Below are 19,000 nucleotides of genomic sequence, written 5' to 3'. Positions count from 1 at the left end.
ACGCAACGGCGAGTAACGCAAAACAAACCGCTACGAATTTGGAAAGCTCGAGTCTGTATCTGGGCAGAAGTTGTGAGGTGCGTCTGGCGACAGAATGACTTTGTAAGGAAACCCGACCACCGCGTCAGAGCATTGCGGCTAAAAATAAACCAAAGCCAAGACAAAGGGAGGCTTCTGCAAACACAAGACATGCATGGGCTCTCCCTCGACTTCTCTCCCTGTGTCGCTTAGAAATCAGAGCAAAAACAGTGCATGGTCTTCTTTTTTAATAGATGTGCATAAGGTTACAGACAAATCCACGTTTGTCGTTTGTAAAGTCTTTCAGAGGCCGTTTTGGAAAGCACCATGGTCCTTTTACGCTTAAGAGTGGGGGAATAAAGGTGAGTTTTAACAATAAATAAATAAATAGATTTTGTCGATTGTGCAGCAGAAGGCAGAAGGAGTGTTTTTTTTCTGTCTGGAAGAACAGGAGTCAGTCACAGGCACAAGACAAGCTTTGGTCCCTCCTGAGATGGAGATAAAGGTACGTTACGGTGAAGACGCGTTAGATTCAACCTAGTTTGCTTTGGGTGGACAGAGAGCTTGGATATGTGGAAGAGTCAGGATCATCAACCCTCATGAGATGGAGGTAACAGCACATCAGAAAAAGCGAACTGATCCAAGTGGGCAATGAAGACATGATGTGGTCTCGGCAAGAGAAAATAGGTCTGAACAGACGAGATATTCGTGGGTTTCCGCTTCCTGTTCAGGCGTCATTTGGGGTGCTTTTAGTTTTGAATATAAAGATGAATACAGACACACAATTCTCTATCTTTGTCCGTTGCTCAAACGTGATCACAAACTAACACACATGAAGCCAATCCCCAGATTAAAGGGGCTGTATCTGATTTTTAAAAACAGAACTAGTTCATGAACCCACATTCTTTCATGTGATAAAGTCAAATCTGTTTTGTCCCAATACAGATTTATTGTAAACGCATCTATTCTTATGAAAATTAGACCACCAATGAGATCTTTGTTAGCATGCTAACAAACATAAGCATACTAATGTTTACCAGGAAAAAGCAAAACTGGCATTAGGAAAGTGAGAAAGTGTAAACCAGACCCAATTCTGTTTTTACATTTCAAAACAGTTAAAATCAGATACAGTGCCCTAGAAGTATGTCATGTAATCCCTCATCCAGAGTGATCTATCGTAGAAGAACAATCAAGTTTTAAACTGTAGTCCTCAATTCCTCTCAGTGCAGTATAAAGTCGAGCTTCACAGACCAGCTATTCAAACTGAAGACAAATCATCTTGAATTTTCCAAACATTTCCCCGATGACCTTTGAAACCTTTTCCGCCATATTAAAGTACATAAATATCATGAAATATCATGTTTATTTCATGATATTTGTGTAATTTATCTGCTCTCCTCGCCAGCAACATTCTTTCCAGAAGCACAACAGAAAAAAATCTCTACTTAAGGTCACTTAGCCTTTAGTTCAGATGCAAGACGCTAATTATCATTTCAGATTACTTTTAACGCACATTTTACCTCACCTAAATGTGGTCGATGGGATGGTACCAGCCCAAACCCACTTTATTCATAACTAGCTAATTTTGCAGGCTAACGCTAACGGCTATAGCAAAAAATACAGGGGATTGGCTTCCTTGAAATCTTACCGGACTAGCCGAGTTAGCATGACACATCACACTTAACCCACTTTGCGGATGTATAAATGGGGTGTGTGATGAGCAACGGATTTTTGGAAGTCGGAGGCCGTTGCCAAAGAATGGTCAAGTTTGAAGAGTGAATTAATAACGCAAGGTCGCTTTCTGCTTATATAAATCAACATAGAGTAATTGATATATGGGCACATGAAACTACAGGTACAAACGGCGTGTGTTTTGGACCGTGTGACCAGTGTCAGTTTAAGCTAACACATTCATTTTGCATAGTTTTTGTTCGATCCTAACTATTCCACATATTCTTCACAATAACCACACAGATGCCCTTCTTCTGACTGGGTTGATCATAGGTAGGTTTGTCGCCAAAACTCTGGCTCCTTGTTGTTCTTGGTCGCGTAGCTTTGGACATTTTCAACCCTGTCATAAAAGTTTATCCATGGTTTTGCTTCTCAGCGGCGGCGGAGGACCAGCGCTGGGGTTTGAGGCTGAGATTTTGCGGCACACGGTATTTGTGTTGGTGCATCTGCATCCGGGGCGCGTGGCTCTGTCGTGGGCGCACTGGCACAGGGCAAGGCACAGGCGGGCCGGGGGGTAGCAGCACAGGCAGGGCAGGCAGAGGGCGAGGAACGTCATGGCGCCCCATCGAGAGCAAGAGTGGGCGGAGGAGCAGGAGCACGGCCGGTCAGCGCAGTTCTCCTCGTCGTCCTCGGCGGAGCAGTGGTAAAAAAGTCCCTTGACGCAACACAAACAGGTCCCGTACTCGACGAGACTTTCGGGAGAGCACAGGCAGCGCTGGTTACACGCCCAGCACGAAGGAAGGCGGCGCGGGGAACAGCACTCCTGACATTTACAGCGACTGCAGCGTTCACAGATAAACATGTGCTGTCCGAGCTCATCCTCCGTAAGGCTTTTCCCAAAAGAAATGTCCTGTTTTAGATCCGCTTTGGGCTGGGAGCGCACTACAGAGCCCAGACCGGACTGGGATGGCGTTAGACTCGCCAGAAGACGCTGGTCGGACGCCGCACTCGTCCGGGACAGGGTGGAGCTGACGGTGCTAGAGCGACTCAAATGGGAGAAATGAGGGTGCTGTTGGTGGCTTTGGCTGCGGGGCAAAGCGGGCGGGCCGTGAACTGGGTAAACCCGGTCTTCGTGGACGTAGAAGAACCCGGTCTGAGGTCCTGGGTCGAAGCCTGCCACGGGACGATCCACATAGTCGTTGTTGGCGCGGATGGCCCTGATCTGGTCCAGGGACAGCACCTGGTCCAAGCCGTCGGGGTCCGTCCTGAACGAGCGAGGGTCCATCTCGAAGAGTCCCGGGTCAAAACCAGGACCGACTGCTGCCCAAAGTCACGGGACATCAGACAAACCTGCACAGACAGAAGAAAAGGCTCAATCACATCACAAGTATCATTTTGGATTTCAAGCTTTGTCCTCCCTGAGCCTGACCCCCTGAACCACTGATCACTCAAGTCCGCCCGGCAGATCGGGGTTGGCATATTGATAAAGCACTGCATCCAAATATTATAACTTTGTGAGTACAGTGATAGTTCTAATAGAAGGTAAAGGCCATAGTATGCACTGTTTTTGTTGCTTAAGGATTGTTTGGGCCGTGGGCTTCATTTGACCGGACAGTGTGGCCAAAGAGAGAGCCAAACAGCAACGTACCATCAGATTTATTTACTAATGTGAGGTGAAGTTGGATTTTGCTCTTAATGATGATGACAAACGGGTTCATTCACTGCACATAGAACTAAATTAGATTTCACTAAACTAGATTTCACTGAACTAGATTTATGTGCTTCGCTTGTTGGTACGCCAGAAATCTGCTATGTTCTTTAGTCAGTTTTTCCCTTTCTCTTTTCCTTTTAAGAAGCTTGTTGTGGGACGTACGGACAATGCCTATCCCCGATTGGCTAATCCACCAGTCAATCACGCCCATCTGAACTCGCCATGGTGAGACCGTTTTTTTCAGGCAAACAGTGGGCTGCACATGGCGCCTGGCACACGTCCGCCCGGCCTTTGAGTGAAGAACATGTTTCAGAGGAACTGTCCCTTTCACTCTGAGGCTAAAACATGACTTTTTGTTTCAAACCCAAGTAATACTATGATAAGTATCGCATCAATCTGATACAATACCAATGAGTTCTATAAAGAATTTACCTTGGCAGATAAAAAATAAAATGTAAATGATGTATTTCCAAAATGGACTACAATTTTATTGGAAAGTAAGTATTGATATTTTTGCATTAGAATGGCTACTTTTCGATACCTTGGTCAGTATCGGTACATGTCAATAGTTGCTATCGATCCTCCGCCCATCACTTCAAACAACCGTCTTGGATTGTCACAGAGTTTTGAAATAGTCTAACAACACTTCATGCACAGGTGAGGTTTGAACTGGTCACACAAACTGTTTACAAGTGTTTAAGTCATTTCCTTCATACTTCTTCTATACAATCCAAATATGAATTAAAAGCTCTGTGCAGGTTTATATACCGGACATGGAACGATTCCTGATCCAACAGTCACATCACAAAGTCTCACATCTGCTTCAGTGCGTGTCTGGCGGTGCCTTTAAAATTACCAAATGTGATTTGCTGAGGGTTTTGTAACGCTGGTGTGGCCCGAAGCAACATTACTGTATTTTTTGAGACATAAAAATGAGAGCGAGTCAATTTTATGAATGCTTCTGTTCAGCGTCAGGAGGCCTTTAGCTCTTTATCACAGATCTGCAGCGCTCTCCCATTGGCCTCATTTCCCTGAGAGCGCGGCCTGTGTCTGCCCGTCGGCCTTTTGGACACGACACGACATGGCTCTGCCACAAAGACACTGAAATATAGAGTGCAATTCTTATTCCTCACGTTTCTAAGCTTTTCACAACTTTCAGAGAGCCAGCGCAGAGCCATCACGCTAACGCTAACAACAACAAGCATTTCCTGGTTTACAGACAATCAGACGTTATTGATTGATCGAATGGTTTTGGGTACATCGCTTACTCATATACGTATGTACTAAACCACACAAAAGTAAATTTCTCAAAGGGCAGTGGGTAGAACAAAAACATTTATTAAGCCATAATGTGTATAAGAAAATATTAGATTAATATCTACCACAACAAAAAAGTTGTTCGATTCATTTTTTAAAAACTGACTACAAATATACATAAGACTCTCGTTTTTATTGAATTATTTGATGCAGACGGCACATAGTGGTCTCATTTTGACATGAAAAGGGCTGTACTTGATTTTAGTGGCTGCCCACAAGTCCAAAGGTTCACAAGTCCAAAGGGTCACAAGTCCAAAGGTTCACAAGTCCAAAGGTTCACAAGTCCAAAGGTTCACAAGTCCAAAGGTTCACAAGTCCAAAGGGTCACAAGTCCAAAGGTTCACAAGTCCAAAGGGTCACAAGTCCAAAGGTTCACAAGTCCAAAGGTTCACAAGTCCAAAGGTTCACAAGTCCAAAGGGTCACAAGTCCAAAGGTTCACAAGTCCAAAGGTTCACAAGTCCAAAGGTTCACAAGTCAGAAGGTTCACAAGTCCGAAATGGAGAGCTCTCCAGCTCCCCCCTACGCGCCACCGAGGGCTACCTGGTTGATCCTGCCAGTAGCATATGCTTGTCTCAAAGATTAAGCCATGCAAGTCTAAGTACACACGGCCGGTACAGGGAATGGCGAATGGCTCATTAAATCAGTTATGGTTCCTTTGATCGCTCTACCGTTACTTGGATAACTGTGGCAATTCTAGAGTTAATACATGCAAACGAGCGCTGACCTCCGGGGATGCGTGCATTTATCAGACCCAAAACCCATGTGGGGTTGCCCCTTAGGGCTCGATGAGCTTTGGGCCACCGGATCTGATCGCTCCAATGATGCTGTTTCATGCCGTGAGCAGGATTCGAACCATCGACCTCGACTCTACTGCCAGATCAAGTTGTTGACAAGGAATATTTAAGCTCACGGATAAAAACTGCAATAACACCAACAGTTTTCATCAATCATGACAGCCAGAGAGGTTGGATAACATTAAAACCAATGTAAGTCCAGTTGTTTTGGTGTGTTTTCTCAAAAGATATCTCAGTGACTAGCTTTAATTTCAGTTGCCATCGCCACAGCGCGGTGCGAGCCCAAAGACTGCTCCACCGAACGCGAGAGTGTCTGAAAAATCCAATACAAAAACAATCAACGGCAACTCAAGACTCTGAAACCAGAGCTCACTCATCCATCACCAGACGGACGGACGCAGCCTTCGCTTAGACCGACTTCTGTTAAGAATTCAACTTTACAGGCGAGCCACACTAATTCAACTCAGATCTCGTGTTAGCTGAAAACCCAGCTGAGCCGTTTCTACAACAAAAACATGATACATTGCTTATATGTTTAGTACGAAGGCGTATTAGGGCCACTTGTAGAGGAAAGAAAAAAAAGATAGCCATTTTTTTTATTTTAAACACGCAACAGTTCAGTATTTAGTGTAAAGCCTTGCTCATACCACAGCGTCAAATTCACGCCTGACGCAGTAGTTGGACGCCTGTACATTTGAAGGCACCCGTGTCCAAAAAATAAACTCACCAGCAGACGCGCGTCCGAGGCGTCCAGCGCACATGCTCAGTGGAGGGGAAGCTGTGTTTCCCCGTGTAGCTGTGCGATGGAAGAACAAGTGGAGAAAGTGGCTTTGGTGCTTTAACTGTAAAAATTCCAAACGGAGGCGATAGGCCCCGGGGCCAGTATGGGACCCGCAGATACTTCAGAGCTGAGCTGAGTTTAGTCAATATCATTATTTGCTCCAAGAGCTGCGTCTTAAGGATTTTTTTTTTATCGTTGCGGGGTCTGTTTTGGGTCTTCTTCCGGGTCGTGCGTAGTACGTCACTGGAGCATCATCTCTGATTGCAGCATCTGCCGCAGAAAAGTTTCTGCGTCCGACTCTCAAAACACAGGATTCGCGCCGCAAAAAACGCAGGACTCCCAAGACGCGTGTTTGCATAGACTTTGAATGTAAACTGGATGCTTTGGACGCTGCAGTGTGAACGGGCCATACCCACTCATTACGGGTCATCTCCAAAGTGTGTCTGCTGCTGTGTAGCTCACACACACACACACACACAGACAGGCACGCACGCACGCACACACACACACACACACACAGGCACGCACGCACGCACGCACACACACACACACACACGTTTAAAACTCGAGATGTGTGTGTTTTTCCTGGCAAATTTGCCAGGAACAAGTTTAAACTTGCATTTACATTTACTATGATTTTTTTTTCTTCAGTTCAAACTAATATGGTCAATGAATGTCTGTATGTGCGGACAACACAACACTTTACAAGTTTTTTGTTTTGTTTCTCACTTATAGTAAAAGGTAAACAAGGTATATGCAGCATAACTTATGTCGCAAACTGAAGGTGAAATTCTAGTTTTTAAAGGAATACAGGATCACTCAAACAAAAATACAACTCTGGTTTAGTTCATGCCGAGGGAACGTCTTTACAACAGGGCCAAAAGCTCATAAACCCATCAATGTAAATGTGTTTAGTTTACCAAATCCCATCTCATGTTTTAAACCTGCCGATCCGGATGAACACGGCAGGATAACATCACGAATATAAATGTTTAGGGTCATCATTTTTAGATTTGATACAGCATGACATCCAAGGACATGAAAGCGACTTCACTGAGTGGATTTGTGTCCGTCTGCGTCTGGTTCCTGTAGCCTGTGGACAGAGATTGGGTGTGTTTTTAGACGAGTCCTGGACCGAGGACTAATGAGGCCTGGTCTGGACTATCAGCACAATCTACTGTCCACAGCCCCACATGTAACCTGCTTTAGACCTGCTTTAGACCTGCTGTAGACCTGCTTTAGCCCTGGTTTGGACCTGGTTTTGAGCTGGTTTAGAACTGGTTTAGACCCGGATTAGCCCTGGTTTGGACCTGGTTTAGACCTGGTTTAGACCTGGTTTTGCCGTGGTTTTGCCCTGGTTTGGACCTGGTTTAGCCCTGGTTTGGACCTGCTTTATACCTGGTTTAGCCCTGGTTTGGACCTGGTTTAGTCCTGGTTTAGACCTAGTTTAGCTCTGGTTTGGACCTGGATTAGCCCTGCTGTATGTGGACCTTCAGACCTGTTTCTGACCTGGTTTGGCTCGTCTCAGTCTCAAGCTTATTCTCTCGTTTTTTTAAACTGTAAACTCAATCACAAGTGAGTAACACCAGCGTCTCATGACAAAACATTACCACATTGTTTTGTGCTGTACATTAACATTTAGCTATTAGCGCCAGAATTACAGAGCGTTGCAGTCGTTCTCGGAGCTCGGATACTCCAGGTTCAAGCTCAGAAACTGAGAGAAGATATCAAAGCCTGTTAGACAATCAAATCTTGACTGCGTCCTGTGTTTAAAACCCCGACAGCTTCATTTGTGATAAGTACTTGTGTTATTTTACCTTCAGTTGCTCTCTACTTGCTGTCTGCGAACCTGCTTCTGCGTCTGAGCTACCGCAGTTAGAAATGCACAGTTATGCTAATATCGCTAACGTCCACACAAAGCTAACATACACAAAAGCAAAAAATCACTCTCAAATATGGTTTTATTAAGTGGAAATGTAAGCTAACGACCAGCATTTTGGCTGATTCGAGCACATAACTAGTGTGTATTACTTGATTGAGTCGTTACTGTAATATACTGGTGATTGTGTTGCGAGTTGCACAAGTGAGCCACAACATTTTGACAAAGAAAGTTTTATTTCATGAAGCGCCACGAAACCTGCAAACATGAGTGATCTTTAGAATGTGTAGGCTGAAGTTAATGATTTTGACTTTCATTATTCTTAACAAATGTAAAAACAATTTGTTTTTTTTGTCTGCGCTGTCAAAATCCTGTCACGTTTTTAATTTGCTGCCTTGTTAAAGTGAACGGGATAGAGTGTTTACATAAGTACTGGCCTGTGTGAAATTCTTATTCTGGAAGGTCCTACATTCGTTTAAGAAAAATGACAATTGTTATCAGTCAAATGAGGCATTGAACATGTTTAGACGCCTTGATGTGTGTTTGAACATGGCAGAGTCTTTTCTGGGGCTGAGAGCTGAGGGCAGCAGGACCCAGGGGCCTGCAGCGGCGCCCGTTGGGACCTCAGGCAGATTGAATGACCATAAACCAGGATGAGTTTCCGGATGTGGCGAATCTGAGCCGAGCGGAAGGACTGAAATATAGACTGTCCAGATCTGAGCGCGGAGCAGGCCTGAGGGAGCGGCCGCACACTGGGAAAGTATTCAAGTCCAAACAACTGCCATGGATGTTTTGACGGAGGATTTCGAGAAACATGGTGAACTACAGCTGCGTAAAGCTGCGTGTGCGCGTTATTAACGACGCTAATCAAGTCTCAAGCGACTCCTGAACGAGATCGGTTTTCAGATCAAATAAACTGTGCAACTTACTTGACCCAGACTTAAACCTGGACTATAGAGCCAGACTTAAACCTGGACTATAGAGCCAGACTTAAACCTGGACTATAGACCCGGACTTAAACCTGGACTATAGACCCAAACTCAAACCTGGACTATAGACCCGGACTTAAATCTGGACTATAGACCCAGACTTGAACCTGGACTCTAGACCCAGACTTAAATCTGGACTATAGACCCAGACTTGAACCTGGACTATAGACCCAGAGTTAAACCTGGACTATAGACCCAGAGTTAAACCTGGACTATAGACCCGGACTTAAATCTGGACTATAGACCCAGACTTGAACCTGGACTCTAGACCCAGACTTAAACCTGGACTATAGACCCAGACTTAAATCTGGACTATAGACCCAGACTTGAACCTGGACTATAGACCCAGAGTTAAACCTGGACTATAGACCCAGACTTGAACCTGGACTATAGACCCAGAGTTAAACCTGGACTATAGAGCCAGACTTAAACCTGGACTATAGAGCCAGACTTAAACCTGGACTATAGACCCAGAGTTAAACCTGGACTATAGAGCCAGACTTAAACCTGGACTATAGAGCCAGACTTAAACCTGGACTATAGAGCCAGACTTAAACCTGGACTATAGACCCAAACTCAAACCTGGACTATAGACCCAGACTTAAATCTGGACTATAGACCCAAATTCAAACCTGGACTATAGACCCAGAGTTAAACCTGGACTATAGACCCAGACTAAACCAGGACTAGAACAGGACCAAGTCACGTCTTCATCCGGACTCAAACTTGGCTCAAATCAGAACCAATCGAGAACATGTGCAAACAAAAACTTAAAACAGTAAATAGTAACGCAACAGATTGTTGATGTTCTAACAATCTGTTGGTAGAATCATCATTTCCCGAACGCCCACCGAGGCCAACGGCTGTGGTGATTTTTTGGCGTTTCAAGAATACATTCTGTTTCCTCTCAATACATCATCAAACGTCATGTGTTCTGTAAGTATTGTTACCAACACTAACAAAAATGATTTGTGTATTTCGTAGGTCTGGAATCACAGGGTCTCTCATGTTACGACACCCAATATACTGCACATGATATTCTGCGATATAATCTGTTTTAAGAACCAAATCAACAGTATTTCTTTGTACAACCGCAACCTGCGCGAACGTAATGTAAAACACACCAATTTTAAGCATCAAACGCGCTTCCATTCCCAAAACAAGCAACAAAATTGTAGCTCTGTCACAACATACTTTTGTAAAATAAATTTAAAAATACTCTTGGCAATCAACCAAATTTGGCGTCACGATACAGTGATACTTTAGCATGCTTGTTTGGTAGATCTCAGCGAACTTCCCTAACTCCAGCTGGATCCTGGCCCTCATGACAAGGGACCAGCTGAACATCACAATTCTGTGTGTCTGGAATTGGTGAAAAATTCATTTTGATTTCATTTCTTGAGGAGCCCAGGGTAACTTGAACCTGGCCTGGACCAGAGTGAGCCCTGGGTGCACACCATCGACTGACACGAACCTGGCCTGGACCAGAGCGAGCCCTGGGTGCACATCATCGACTGACACGAACCTGGCCTGGACCAGAGCGAGCCCTGGGTGCACATCATCGACTGACAAGAACCTGGCCTGGACCAGAGCGAGCCCTGGGTGCACATCATCGACTGACAAGAACCTGGCCTCGACCAGAACGAGCCCTGGGTGCACATCATCGACTGACAAGAACCTGGCCTGGACCAGAGCGAGCCCTGGGTGCACATCATCGACTGACAAGAACCTGGCCTCGACCAGAGCGAGCCCTGGGTGCGCACCATCGACTGACAAGAACCTGCTCCAGCCCAGCTTGAACTGACCTTTAAGTAAATATATGAGTTGAATGATCATATAAATTATGTATTTCAAAAATTTGGTCTAAAAACATCTGTTTTTGGAGGAATCTTAAGTATTGATATTTTAGCATGATAATCAATACTTTTCTATGCCTCATGTATATCATTTGGTGTCGATTGTAGCTGACAAATATTGTGCTTGATTTGTCTCGTTATTGGCTTCAAACAAGCTCTTAAGTGCTTTTGCTTTGACATTTCACGTTCTAGAACAAACATTTATTTCTCGTTTGCCACGGCCGTGGGAGGAGCCAGAGTGACTGAGCTTTTGGGTATGACACAGTTTAAAATACACATTTGAATCTTGCCTCGGACTTCTTGGTCTAAGTTGAACTGATCGCGATTAGACGTCAGAAATCCCCAGAGTGGATCGAGAAAACGTCACACACCAGGCTCGAAGGGAGAGGACTTTCATCAAACTAGCGTGAATGAAGCTAAATGCTACTCCAGCTGTGTTTCTGAGTATGGAACAATGTTAGAACAGGATTAAAAGAGAGAAACAGAAAGATTGGTCTCATGATACGACAACACGATTTGACTTCACGCGGCCCACGGCGACGGCGCCCAAGGTGTTTTGTTTCCGTCGTAATGTTTCGGCAGCACACTTTATTAACGCGCCGCACTCTTAAACCGTGCGCGATTATAAAGTCTTAGCTCATGCGTCTGTGGGAGCGGGGCCCGTGTTTCCGGTGCTGTGAGCCGGTGATGCTTCAGCGCATTAGAGCACATTACGGTCCATCAGCTGCCGTCCATTCACTGGCGTAATGTCGTCCACCGCACCCACACTAACGCACAGGATCAATCGAGTCTGGCCTTTGGAGGCTTAATAACAAAGTTTGGAAGCGAAGCGATCCGGTTCAACTTGGTGCTGATTCCGATTTGGCGACGTGTGCACGTGGCCAAAGATGAAGGAACCCAAACACCGTAGACTATTTCCTTTCACAAACTTAAAGGACACATATTCTGCATCATGTATATTGTTATTGTACCTTTGGCGTCTCATGTTTAGTAATTCCAATGATGTAAACTGCACATGACTTTCTCTCAGTTGGGTGTTCCCTCATCAGGATTTGGGTTAACGCTCCATCCACTGGCAGCAGAGGGATTTACCATGGGGAAATACACAAAAGCTAGCTTGCCCCGACATGGTAATGTAAACACAGTTGTGATGAAGGTGATTCGAGTCAGAAATGCTCAAAACAAGTGTGTGATGATTTGTGGAGTTAAAAACAGCTCATGAGACCTCCAGATCTCTCCCTCTGACGAAGCTTGTGTTTTTGTGAGGTTCAGAGAAGATGAGCTCGTCAACAGGATTAATGAAATAAATAATGGAATAATAAATTAAGTTAAATACAACTGCAGGTGTGTTTTTGACGAGGGGACAATGTTCTAACATGGCAAAAAGCTCAAAAAAAGAAATGTTTTCATATTATGGGTCCTCTAAAAGAGTTTTACGTAATGATACTCATTGATTACCACATACAAGGGCAAGAAATATTTCATTTTTATGTAGATATTTTCTATACCAGAAACCAAATAAAACATACCTTTTCTGCAATTAGCAGTTAATTTCAATTCAGTTCTAAAACAGGACTAAGCGAGTACTAAGATCAACCAGGAGAACTGAACCAGGACTGACCCAAGACTTCTTCAGGACTTCACCAGGACAACCACGTTACTGAGGACTTTATCAAACAGGAGAAGAGGATTAACACTGGGTTTAATTATGGGAATAACTGGGACTAAACCAGGACTAACCCAGGACTAACCCAGGACTAAACCAGGACTGACCCAGAACTAAATTAGGACTGACCCAGGACTAAACCAGGACTAAACAAGGACCAAACCAGGACTATAACAGGACTGACCCAGGACTAAGATCACGTTTTGCTGTTGATTGCCCCTCCCCCGTCCCACAGCGGAGATGGATATCGACATTTTACATCCGACCTTGAGCGCAATCAATGCCAACCCACATGTCCCATCACACTGCCCCAACCAGGACTAAACAGGGACTAAACAGGGACTAAACAGGACTAAACCGGGACTAAACCAGATTAAAATTGGGACAGGATGCAATGCCAAGATTAACTAAACTTCCACAGGTTTCATTCAGTAGATTCAGGCAAATGTGGATTTAATTAGACTTTAGATCTCACTCGCTTATATTATCACCAAACTTAAAGAGTTTAAACTGAAAATTAGACACTTTTAATTGCTTCAAAAACACAAATGTCCAAACCGACACAATTGTTAATCTCAATAACTAAACATGCTATACCAGAACTGGGACTAAACCTGGACCAGAAGCAGAGGAAGTGTGAATTCCATCAAAATATTAGTTCACTGGGAGAAATATGTGTCAGGACAAAAACAAAATACAGCTAAACTTTATTTGTGTAGCGTTTTACAGCAACAAATGGACCAAAGTGCGTTCCATGAGTGCAATAAAAGATTAAAAATGTCATTGTATTAAAGGCAATGAACAGAGACAGTAACTCAAACTAAAACAAAATATTTATATTAAAGGAATGAGACAATAAGACAAGTGCCATTGGAAAAATAAAAGTCCATTGATTTGTTTAGTATGTTAGTGCAATAAAATTCTTTTGAGCGAAACCCAGAACGGTTAGTAATATGTGCAGAAGATGGAGTCAAAAAACAAATTTATGACAATTTTTCCAAGCCAAGAATCCCGTGCATTTCAGAACACGTCTCTAAGCTTCAAACACGGAAAAAGACAGAACATTTTGTTGTTGATTCGTTACAAAACTTTGAATTCGACTGCAGCTCAACTTTGAACCCACTTCCTTCATATTCCATGATTTTTTCTGTTGAGAACTTATTATTGGGCATCTACGATGTTCTAACAAGATGATCCGCCTTCCAAACTTACATCGAAACCCATCAAAACCCATCGAAACCAATCGAAATCTATCAAAACCCATTCAAACCCTTCAAAACTCATCGAAACCCATCAAAACCCATTTAAAGTCTTCGAAATCCATTGAAACCCATCAAAACCCATCGAAACCCATCGAAACCCATCAAAACCCATTGAAATCCATTGAAACCCACCAAAACCCATAGAAATCCATTGAAACCCATCTAAACCCATTAGCCGTGATGCTAAATCCCAGCCGCTCTCAACCCAAGGTCACGCGCATCATCAATACTTTAACAGTGGATCAAATGTCTCTGGGACTGATTCAGACTTTACCTCTCACTGGGGCCGGCTCCATGATCTCCGCTTCGTCTGTGCGGCTCGTCCCGAAGTCGCTCGTCCCCCCAAAAATATATATAAAAAAGAAAAAATCTGCCTTTTCAACCAGTCTCGTTGGTTAACCTATTTTCTGGGCTTGCCTTCGTGACATCCTCGTGAATATTTAATGACTGTTGGCTTGTCGGGAGGACGCTTCCCTCTCCTCTCTCTCGGTGCCCTCTTTATCTCCTCCGAGTGAATCCTTTAAGGCGATTTATCGGGAGGAAAACAACAAAACAAATAGATGCCCTCGAAATGACGGTCGACGCGCAAAGGCTTTCAAAAGTTTGCCGTGCAATGACAACGCTCGAAATGGCCGAGATCTTGGTGCTCTTGGCGGTGGAAACGAGCGGGAGTTTGCCGTCCCGTGTTTGGAATCAAAGCGGAATGAATGAGCAGCGCTTGGGACGCTCAGAGGGACGGCCCGCCTCCCTCCTCCCTCCCTCTTCATCCCTCCTCCTCTTCCTCATCTCCAGTCTCGCTCTCATCATTCAGCCTGATTCAGTTGAGGTTTTATGAACGTGACGGTGCAGAAGATCTGGGCTGCACCGCCGCTCGCTGTCACTGCGCCTCACACGCCTCGACTCGGTGAAAAACAAAGATTTAGCCGCAATTAGCAAATCGGTAAAGACTGCGTTTAGTTGTCACGTAGTTCACTTTGCAAAGAACCACTTCTTGAAAAGATAAATAGTTGTTCTTTTTCTAATTAATTATTTTGCTCCAAAGAAAATAATTTAGATTTTAAGATGATCTGTTGATGTTCATTCAACATTAAAATATTGAAAAGTAAAGTGGTGACAAAATATATTTAATGAGGGCAACCATTTATTTCTATTGTAGTTTTGAGCTTTATTTTGTGTGTGACAAGTTTAGTTTAGTTAAAGCGACACCGACTTTATAGAGGAGGATGTGTGGCATCAAACTCATCTGTGTAAAACCCCCTCGCCTCTCCACAGATTGGTCCTGTAACTTTACTTGCTTCCTGATGGAACTAAACATGAAATCAACTGTATCAACTCTGCCCTTCAGTCCTCCAGGCCCTGCCCTTCCTTATTTGAATGTAGGTGTTTATTTCCACTTTAATCTGCTTGTCTTTTATTGACCTATGACAGTTTAATTTACTTACTTTCTGATAAATTGAATTGAATAGAAAGTCCATGCCACACGTGGAACGTTCCAAGCAAAGCAGTAACGTCTCTTTCAAAAGGGAAAAATAAAAAACATATATGATTTCCATTCTTCAAAAAAAAACACATTTAAAATCTTCAAAATAATTTAAGAGGAGAAAAATGTAACAAGGACAATGTTCAAATGTAGTTGGAGGAAGCAGATTAATGGTCGTACTTAAAACAAATGCAACAAATTACACTTTCAATAAACCATCGCGTGTGCATTTATTTGCTCTCCACAGGAAACACGTGGTCACGGTGTGAGGTTACAGCGAGGAGCTGAGTAAGGCCACAAAGTGCACATACATGACATTTTCACACAAAACACGGAGCGCTCGGATTACGGTCCAGGCAGCACAAACTTCACCCGCTCTGTCACAGCTCAAACATAATCACTGTCAACGTGGCTCGGCGACAGTTTCATGCAGTTTTAGGCTCCTCAAAAAGAATAAAACACAACATAATTTCCCATCCACTCGTGCTATTGGTCAGCCTCAGTCATGCTCCCAGCAGATGTGACCAATCCGAGTGAAGAGCAGATCGCTTCAGATCCCTCTTAAGAAAAACATGAATCGTGATCTGGCTCACGACAAATTTCTCATCGTATTTAACGTTTTAAGAGCTTATGAAAAACAAAACAACAAAGACCTATTTAAATTCACTTTTATTTACATCTGAATTAAGCAGATTTGGCAAAGTTGGTCAGAATATTGAATCTGGACTATTTTGATCATTCACTCAAACGATGCAGCGAACAAACCATCAGTTTTTATTTTATTTTTAGCTCATGGGTTTCCTCCACTTCCTACCTTGCGGAGTCTTTTTACGCAAACATTATATGAAGTCGTCGAAGAATAAGGTGTCCAAAGGTCGTTTAAAAAAAAAAAAAAAAAAAAGCCAAACTCACATTGGGGCAAGGGAACCGTTGACCCTCTGGTTGATGGCTCATTACAGACTGCACAGAGGGTTATTAACGTGGACGTGTGGGTAAAGTCGTGGTGAAAATACATCATCGCGTTGTGTCCCGTTTGTTTGCCGCAGCAGAAGTAACGACAGCGTTGAATCCGGGCCGTTCGGCATCGATCCTCTCTGACCCAGAACGCGGTCACTCGTTTTGCTTGACCGGAGCGTGAGCGACAAAGATGGGGATTTGGACTGGAATTCAAACCACTTAGACATAGCACAGCATTTTAGATTTTAACCGCAGCAGCACTACATAACTTTAGCGTTCTTCACAGTAGATTTGTGACGTCAAAGTTAGAAATTGGAAATCATCTCAAGACCCGTTCTGACCATTTCTGCCTCAAATCACCTTCATCACAACGGCGCGCTCACTTTAGCATGTCAGGGCAAGCTAGCTTTTGTTAATTTCCCCCGTGGCAATTCCCGCTGCTGCCAGTAGATGGAGCGCTAACGCCAAATCTTGACGGGGGAACGGACGGCTGAGAGAAAGTCATGTGTGGAAGACGGCTCCAGATCGTAGCTGCGTGAAACTGAAAGCAGTTGTAACAAAAAAAAGCCTGAATCAAGATGAATTTGGTGAACTCCAGTCGTTAACTCACAGCTATGACTTTGTGGAAGTGGAACTGGGAGAGGAGCCGGTCCATTAGAGGCCGTCGGTGATTGGCCGTGGACGCGGGCCCTGAAATAGCAGGATTGGCCGCGCTCCAGGCCCCATTTCCTGTGCTGTGTCTGAGAGAAACGCATTTCCTGAGCGCGGAGAAAACTTTGCTAATGAGACAAGAGCATCCTCGGCTCATCAAAGAGTCGGAGCAGCGGAAGAACCGACGCAGCGGGCGCAGGCTAATGGGCCGAGTTTAAGACCCTGGAGCTGGGATGGGCACGGAGAGTCGTGGAACGTGCAGCTACGCGTTTGTCTCTAAACTGCGCACGGGAAGTGTGGTCAAAGCCAACCCGGAACCTTCTTGTTCTGTGGCTCTTAGACTTTTTCTAGCGACTTCTCATGATAACCTGCTCACTCCAGACTGACCTGTGTCTCTCGCCAAAAGCCGTCGGAACGTTAATAAAATACGTCACGCTGATTGGTCGAAGCGTCACAAAAGCAGAAGAAACGGAACAATCTAAATAGTGTTAAATCCAGAGTTGAGAAAAGCACAGTTGTCTTTCTCCTCCACAGATGTACAAAGTGCCCTTAGTGACCGGTTCAAACCACAATGCTGGTGATCTTAAGACAAAGCACAGTCTCTACAATAACAGTCAGTGACGTCATGATTCTAAACATTATAGGAACAATGGCGAAGGGTAGCGGGACATTCAGCAAACGTCTGACTGGCACCTTCAGCAGCAGAGTCTTTATAATGCAACTGTTTTGACTTGTAACTGTCACAGTCGCACAGAAGGAGAGCCACATTTACTTTTTTCTCTCTTTTAACCATGTTTTTTAACCAACATTGTTCCTCATCAAAAACACACCTGGAGCGGGATTTCACTTCATTCACCCTGGTTTTATGAACCCTGGTTAGAAACTCTTCTCCCATCCGAGCCTCAAAAAACCTCCAATCTTTTTTCTTTTTCTGCTGTTTTCAACTCCATAAATCGTCTCCAGACTCTGTGACTTTCTCCCGTCTAATCACCATCAGTACAACTGTGAAGCATCTCAGAGAAAACATTCCACCTGTTCATAATTAACCTGTGTAATTCTCTCTGCTGCCAGTAGATGGTGCCAAAACCAACTTTCAGTTCTCACAACCATGACTTTGTTGGATTACAGTGAATACTGTTTTGAAAGCTATATTTAATATAATATACAGTCAGATCATTGTAAACCACAGGATTTATACTGCACCTTTTCACCATAACAAGCTGCAGATTTACATGTGTGTTTTTATTTTAAGTTTAGAGCTGTGAAAGTGAAGTCTGACAACTCAAACATGCACCAGAGCCGGAGCCAGAGCGAGCTGAAGGTGTGAAGAGCTCACATAGTGCACCTGTTCATTCAAAGGGTGTGACTGTGATCTCTTCTGCGCGCTCTCCCTTTGGGCGCGTGCAGCGTGTGCAGCATGTGCTCGGGGGCTTTTGGCAGGACGTCCCGCTGATGGGGCACATCGATGGAGCCGTGCAGGACGAGGGTAATGGGGCAGCATTGATCTGGACGGAGAGCGCTGGACGGTGCTGTGCTGGTCCGACCTCTTCCGGGAAGCCTCTGTGGAAAAACGAGCCGACGGACACGCCATTTTTCCAACTCGCATTAAATCATAACGTTACACTTTTTGATGGCGTGCGCAGCGTTCGATCGCCCGGATACGGGATGATCGTCTCTGTGGAGATGTTTGTGCTTTACCTGCAACGTCCCGCAGTGTGGAATTAAACATCATATCAGTCCTCAGAGTGTTCAATCACAGGGGATTTTATTGCTCCAGAACACATTTCTCGTGTGCGCAGGCTCGCCTTGGCACAGATCTGACTTGTAACATAGCCTGGTGGCGTCACCTGCTCATCTCCTTTGAGATACAGGTTTAACATCGCAAAAGTTGAATATTTCGTTATTTATTCCAACAGGTCCAGAAATCTATGAAGACTTTTGATCGTTTTATCCATTTCTCCTTCGTA

The 19,000-nt window shown here is 44.2% G+C and overlaps 1 protein-coding gene across 1 annotated transcript; it reads right to left on the bottom strand.

Annotated features, from left to right (window-relative positions):
• Positions 1-258: 258 nt before the first annotated feature.
• On the bottom strand, positions 259-14,538 carry LOC140360728 (protein sprouty homolog 3). Its single transcript, XM_072446073.1, has 2 exons — positions 14,220-14,538; positions 259-3,039 (listed from the first exon to the last, which is right to left on the bottom strand). The coding sequence occupies exon 2, from the start codon at positions 2,972-2,974 to the stop codon at positions 2,093-2,095; it is 882 nt and encodes a 293-aa protein (XP_072302174.1). The 5' UTR covers positions 2,975-3,039; positions 14,220-14,538; the 3' UTR covers positions 259-2,092.
• Positions 14,539-19,000: the final 4,462 nt, after the last annotated feature.

Source organism: Eucyclogobius newberryi, unplaced genomic scaffold, assembly GCF_026437365.1.
Source record: "Eucyclogobius newberryi isolate DKJ021-1_F unplaced genomic scaffold, fEucNew1.0.hap1 SCAF_15, whole genome shotgun sequence".
Lineage (NCBI taxonomy): Eukaryota > Metazoa > Chordata > Actinopteri > Gobiiformes > Gobiidae > Eucyclogobius > Eucyclogobius newberryi.
This window is presented reverse-complemented; position numbering and strand designations above follow the sequence as displayed.